General features: G+C 45.2%; 1 protein-coding gene across 1 annotated transcript; it reads right to left on the bottom strand.

Moving 5' to 3' along the window:
- Window positions 1-351: 351 nt before the first annotated feature.
- Window positions 352-1,501, bottom strand: LOC147982177 (protein FAR1-RELATED SEQUENCE 12-like). The gene is made up of 2 exons (XM_087516228.1): window positions 518-1,501; window positions 352-393 (listed from the first exon to the last, which is right to left on the bottom strand). Exons 1-2 carry the CDS (start codon window positions 1,499-1,501, stop codon window positions 352-354), a joined length of 1,026 nt encoding a protein of 341 aa, XP_087372354.1.
- Window positions 1,502-6,948: the final 5,447 nt, after the last annotated feature.

Below are 6,948 nucleotides of genomic sequence, written 5' to 3'. Positions count from 1 at the left end.
TCGTTGGCTTGATTTGGGTTGGGAATATATCCCAACTTGTGGTCCAGTTGCCGGTCGGGCATTTTTTTGCACAACGACGGTCGGCTATGTTTTTTTGCACAACGACGGTCGGCCATGTTTTTTGCAACAGGTACAGTTACAAAAACGCAGCATATTAAAACTGTGAACTCTTTCACATAGCAGTACAAATAAGATGGCAATTCATTAAACAAATATGATGTGTCATATCACATATGTTCACATAAGTATTTTCATCACACATAAATAAATCGAGACATAAAGTTTTCTGCCACACAAGTACGAACAAGAAACAACATAGTTTATTCGGACTAGACTCATGCGACCATTTTTTTATTCTTCCAACATAGCAAGATGCTTCTCTACGCCCAATTCCTGAACATAACATAAAAATATGGGTGAGAAAATATAGTTTGTAAAACCGAAGTACCAACATAACAAAAAAATAAGAAGGTAGCATCTTACTTCTGGTTTTTTCGACATGTAGCCTTGTTATGACCTGGTAGCCTACACAGACTACACAAAGGACCACTTTTTTCTCTGTAAAATCTTTTGGCCTACCATTCTTTGTAACATCGGGCCCCCCCTTTGACCGCCCCTTCTTAGGTGCACCCTTCGTCGAAACTTTCTCAGGATCACCAATACCAGGCTCAACTTGTTGCGCTTGACTTGCCTCCTTCTTAAGCTTAGCATACCTTCTACTTCCTATAAGTTCCTCCTCTGGTATCTTTTTCTGCGCTATTATATTGTCCAGACACTTCATCAACTCGTCAAACAAGAAGGGATCATTTGCTGCAACATGAGCTGCCTCTGCGGTTTTTATGCTTATTTGACTATACCGGTCTCTCTCTAATGGCCCTGACCAACCCCATCCAAACATATCACTCTTCCGCTGCACAGGCAATCCATCTCTCGCATTTTTTGACAACCGATGAAGGACACAACACTTTGGTATTTCAGTTATGCTCAGATGATGGAGAACGAAAAGAATGTGTTTGCATGGCAGGCCTTTCCGAACCATCCTAAGACAACTGCATGTTATAGTTTCTTCTGAGTTACCTGGTTCATAAACAACATTATACATGAACTTGTGGTTATCCTTCCATGTCACCATATATGTCTGACGCTCAATTCCCACGAGCGTCTCAAATATCTCCAGCTGACCCATCTTGTGCAAATCATCTTGCAGGATGTAAAAATTAGCAGGTGTGAATACTTTGGCGGCATGCTCCTCAAGTGCCTTATATTCAGTAACCGACGGTGGTTCTTTTTGGTGTGCCTCACAGTCATCGTACGCCTCATTCTCACGCAGGCGAACTATACAGTTCTCATAATGCACAACCAAATCAACTATTGTCATACCATAGTCCAGGTGTAGGTGAAGGCAGGAGTTGAGGCTTCCGCTTCTCTGGTTACTTCGCATACCAAGGAAAAAACCATCGGAAAGATATGAAGCTGCCCAAAGTCTCTTCTTCCTGTACATCCTGCCAGGCCAATCTTTAGTTCTATCCGTCTTCCACTTATTATAGAAAGCGGTCCATCTCTGCTCAAAGTTCGCTTGAGAGGTGGCATAGTATAGGAGCGATCTGAACTCATCCAGTGACTTGTAATGCAGGTGCCTCTGCATATTTTTCTCGATATGCCAGGAGCAAAGACGATGGAAAACATCTGAAAGCACAGTCCGAATAGCCCGAATCATTGCAGCGTCACCATCTGTGATTATTGACTTTGGCTTCACCTGACAGTTTGCCTTCATAAATGTCTGCAGCAGCCATACATATGTCCCGTCCGTCTCGTCAGCAATTATGGCACATCCAAACACTGTGGTGCAACGGTGGTTGTTAACTCCGACAAAGGGGACGAACGGCATACCATATCTGTTCATCTTATACGTGCTATCAAACACAACCACATCACACCAAAACATACTCTTCAGTCGCCCTTCCTTGTCACGCACATACTAAAAAAAAAACTCAGGGTCCTTCTCCTTCCTGCTCCTCATAATGCCAACTGCCGTCTCTGCATCACCTTTTGCGATGAGCTTCATTTTTTCTCTGCAACAAAGATTGTAAATATCCCTCTTGATAAGCCCGCACTTATCGTACGAACCGTATCTGCTGATAAAGTTGTCCATTATTATATGCTTTCTTATCCCGGCAGCTTCCAACGCCAATATCTCTGCCCTCGTGCCTTCTCCAATCCGTCTGTGAGACCACAGAAAACAAACCTCGTCGGGCCTAGCCATCGCGTGGTTGTGATCATCCACGAATGACGCGACAAACCAAACACCACATTCTCTGTCCAGCTTCACCACCATATGTGCACCGCAATCGCAACGAGTCTCCGGTCTAAGCCTGCGCTTGCGGCCCTCCATGGTTATAAACTTGCTCTGCCTTCAACCTGCCCTGGAGCAAAGAAATCTCCGGTACCGTATCATTCCTGAAGCACCTCGTTTGACTTTCTGTTTTCTGATGCTAAACCCGTTCTCTTTGGCGTGATTGTTATAGAATATGTATGCATCACCTTGCGACCGAAAGGTCATAGCCATCACCTTCCAATGTGTATCCACCATTTGCTGCTGCCTTCGAGCCTCCTCAATGTCGATCTCCCCCTCATCGTGATCACCGCTAATACCATCTGACTCCTCCTACAAAATTCATATGAAAATGTATATGTTAACTACTATCATTTAATTCATAATATTCATCGATGTACAACATCTATCTACGAACCTGGCTCAAGTTATCCGCGAATGATTCCTGTAAACTATTTTCCACATTGTCAACATCCACATCTTCCTGCAAATTTGTATACATAGAGAAATAGTTAGCCATGCCATACATTGCAGGTTCAAAGATGAAATCAAAATATACGGCACTTCCGTTTTCACTATTTGCGCCATGTTCATTATGATCAAAATCCTCCGGAGGCAAGATATCAAATGACGACACGGAATCGTTGTCGCTGCTGTCATCATCTTCATTAAAAATATCGTTATCATTCCGAGTCGCCTTATTAGTACCATTATCATCCCCCGTCAATGCGGTTTGTTCATCCATGGCAACACGCCTAACTGACCAAACTGCATAACATTGTGAATTCATCACGTGTTAAGTTTGTACTGTGGATCATGCCCAAGTGCAACTCTATCTGCCTACAACATGCGGTCGTCCGGGGAGGCGCCGCTGCGACGGCATGTTTACTCAACCATAAACCCTAGATCACTATGTGTGACTCATATCATCTAGCATGCTAGGTTTAGACGAGGAGATTAGATGGCAAACCTTCGGCCGCGGAGTAGACAACGGCGACGTGCAACACGGGGGTTAGATGGAAGACGGCAGTGATGTGGAAGACGAGGGCCGCGGTGTAGACGTCGCCGACGTAGGTCGACGCAGGGCCGGATCCGCGGCGTGCGGACGACAGCGCGGTCAGTCGCAGCCGACAAGCCGTCCGATGGCGACGTGCAAGACGAGGGTTAGATGGAAGACGGCAGCGACGTGGAAGACGAGGGCCGCGGTGTAGACGTCGCCGGCGTAGGTCGACGCGGGACGGATCCGCGGCGATGTTCAGATGCGGCATCGGATGGGGTTCAGTCGGCGGCGATCGCACAGTTGGAAACTGGGCGTGATCGACGTGCGTGATCATCGGGCGGGCGAGAAGATCGTGCAGCTGACTTTTTTCCTCTACACGTGCGGCGGTTTTTTTTTATTCGTTAAGGTATACGGATGTCGGTCTATACGGTATGATAGGAGATGGGCATACGTTTCTTCCGTATGACCATTATGCCCTTCTACGTTTTGTTGGGGGGGGGGGGGGGGGTCTACCGAAGCAAGGCCCTATAGACATAAGAGCTGAACCAAGGAACGGTTTGAACAGGCAAACAAGCTATATGTAACCCTGTAACTGAAAAAGTCACCGAGGAGTGCACCCACAAAAAGTATTTCTTAATGTAAAAAAATTCTATTCTGTCTAGATGTACTTGTCCGTGTCAATCATGTACATGTATAATTTCAAGGGAAAAGAACAGGTTTTCTGGTGTGTGTAAAAAAAAAGTTGGTGCCTCAAGAATATGTATTTTTAGGACTAGTTCCTTTTTTTTGGTCCAAGGCACAAAATATATCTTTTCTTTATGAAACATTACAGTCTCATAGAAGATGCGAACATATATGTTATTAGAAGGTTCATTCTATTTAAGGTGTGGTTTACTGTTCACCCATCAGCATCCCAACATGTACGCCACCCTCTTCTGTTTCCAAGATATTTGAGTATACCAATACAAAGAGCACAGTTTGTTTCAAGAATTTGTGAACCAATATACAGTATGTGTATTGTCTAGTATAAAGATGACCAAAGACAGTCCTTGGGTGTTGTGCCAGATATTGGGGGGATTCAATGCTATATTAATTACAGAGTACAATGGTCACAAATATAGGGGTTGAGCCATACCACAGAAGGCTAAGCATAGTTGTGAACCTGACGAGATCGTGGATGTAGTGTGAGTGTGTGACGAGACTGAGTCTTCAGTCTAACAACACCAAAAGTGTCAACGGCGTGCTCGTCAATGTTGACACTGGAGAGAATGACGAGGAAAGCCTCCATTGGGAGCCCCATCGTGAAGATATCTGCAAACTAAGAGCTAGTAGGAACATGAAGCACCCGAACTTCACATAGCACTAATTTTTCCTGGACAAAGTGTATGTCTATATGTATGTGCTTAGTTCTATGATATTTGTCACAGTAAACTACGGCAGTTTGATGAATGAGTCAATGAAGATCGCCGGGAAGCTGACGAAGCCAGACTGTTTGTACCACTGCATGAGAAACTGAGCGGTACTCGGCTTCTGTCGGGGATATACCCCGCGGTATGACCCGGCCGGAGTTATAACCCGGCTGGTACTTGGTAAACCGGCAGAAGTTCAGTCAGATGATAACCCGACAGGAGTTAAGTCAGATGATAACCCGGCAGGAGTTAAGCCAGATGATAAACCGGCAAAGTTCTACATTCTTAAACCGTCAAAGTTCTGCATTCTTAAACCGGCAAAGTTCTACATTCTTAAACCGGCTGAAGATCAGATGAGTATTTTAAGGACCAATATTTCTGTTAAGCATTGGGAGCTGAGTCAAATGAATTATTCTTCACAATATTTCTCTGTGACAAACCAATGTCAGCAAATTGATTATGAAGCTGGCATGGTGACCCGGATTTTCTAGAAGAAGGAAATGACAAGGACTTAAGGATGATCAGGATCAGTTTAACATGGATAAATCCAAATTAAACTGGGGGCTAATGTCGGGATATACCCCGCAGTATGACCCGGCCGGAGTCATAACCCGGCAGACCATCATAAACCGGCACCAGTCATAATCCGGCAGACCATCATAAACCGACACCAGTCATAACCCGGCAGACAGTGATAACTCAGTTGCCAGGGGTTATGAAGCCCGAGACGTTATGAAGCTCAAGACGTTAAGAAGCCCATGAAGAGAAGTCAGAATAGTTTAAGTCTTAATCCGAGTTGGACTCTACATGTAACCCGCCCCTTCAACATATATAAGGAGGGGCAGGGCACCCCAAGAGGGGGGGAAAGATAATCTTAGGGCTAGACATAACTGGGAGAGCCGGTTTACGGCGACTCCCTCGTGATGATAATAAGACCTAGCCACAAACAACATGTAGGGTTTTTACCGGATGCTGTTTCCCGGGGCCCAAAGCTGTCTAAATCCTTGTCTTGTGTTGCGTCTCTCGATTCCGCTCAACCCCTTTCAAGCTACCACATAGATGCGTTGCCTATGACAAGGTCAAATGGCCTTTCCTCCAACAGGCCCTAAGGATGAAAGGTTTCTCTAATAAATGGCGTCAGTGGATCCATAATTTTGTAACTGGAGGTAGTGTGGCCATCAAAGTCAATGATGACGTAGGCCATTACTTTCAAACAAAAAAAGGACTACGACAGGGTGACTCCATGTCCCCAATGTTATTTAACATTGTCGCTGACATGTTGGCTATTCTGATTGAGCGCGCCAAGCAGGACGGCCAGATTGCAGGAGTAGTGCCACACCTTGTGGATGGTGGCCTCTCTATTCTGCAATACGCCGATGACACAATTCTCTTTATGGAACATGACCTAGATAAGGCTCGAAACCTGAAACTCTTGTTGTCAGCATTTGAGCAAATGTCGGGTCTCAAAATTAATTTCCATAAAAGTGAACTTTTCTGCTTTGGAGAAGCTGTTGAGGCGGCGGCCGATTATGCTGACCTGTTCGGTTGCACACATGGCCAATTCCTGATTAAATATCTGGGAATACCGATTCATTATCGGCGTCTCACCATTGCGGAGTGGAAGCATGTAGAGGAGCGGCTAGAGAAACGTTTGAGCAGTTGGAAAGGCAAATTGCTCTCAGTTGGAGGACGGCTGGTTTTGATTAACTCTGTCCTCACAAATATGGTTCTTTATATGCTCTCTTTCTTCCAACTCCCAAAAGGGGTCCTGCAAAGACTGGACTATTTTAGATCCAGATTCTTTTGGCAAGGAGATGGTGAAAAGAAAAAATACAGGTTGGCCAAATGGAGTGTGGTTTGTAGGCCAAAAGACCAAGGTGGCCTTGGAATTCATGACCTGGAAGTCAAGAATGAGGCCCTACTTAGTAAGTGGTTGTTTAAACTTCTTACCGAGGATGGTGTTTGGCAAACCATGCTGCGCAACAAGTATCTAGGTCAAAAGGCGGTGTCTCAGGCATATTGGAAACCTGGTGACTCGCACTTTTGGGCTGGCCTAATGGCAGCAAAGAAACATCTCTTTCGCTTTGGGTCTTTCGCGATAAAGGACGGGTCGGAGATTCGTTTTTGGGAAGACATCTGGCTAGGCAATGCCAGTCTCCGAGAACAATATCCAGCCTTGTACAACATCGCTCGCGATAAGAATAAAA

The sequence above is a fragment of the Triticum urartu genome, chromosome 3A (assembly GCF_056163025.1).
Source record: "Triticum urartu cultivar PI428250 chromosome 3A, HENAU_Tu73, whole genome shotgun sequence".
NCBI lineage: Eukaryota > Viridiplantae > Streptophyta > Magnoliopsida > Poales > Poaceae > Triticum > Triticum urartu.
Note: the sequence above shows the minus strand (reverse complement) of the source record. Positions and strands in the feature narration are given on the sequence as shown.

Excerpts from the sequence above, each read along its gene's own strand:
- LOC147982177 (XM_087516228.1), bottom strand. The coding sequence starts at position 1,501 with ATGTACAGGAAGAAGAGACTTTGGGCAGCTTCATATCTTTCCGATGGT. Across the intron at positions 394-517 it reads TAGTCTGTGTAGGCTACCAG|GAATTGGGCGTAGAGAAGCA; the intron begins GTCATAACAAGG and ends TGTTATGTTCAG.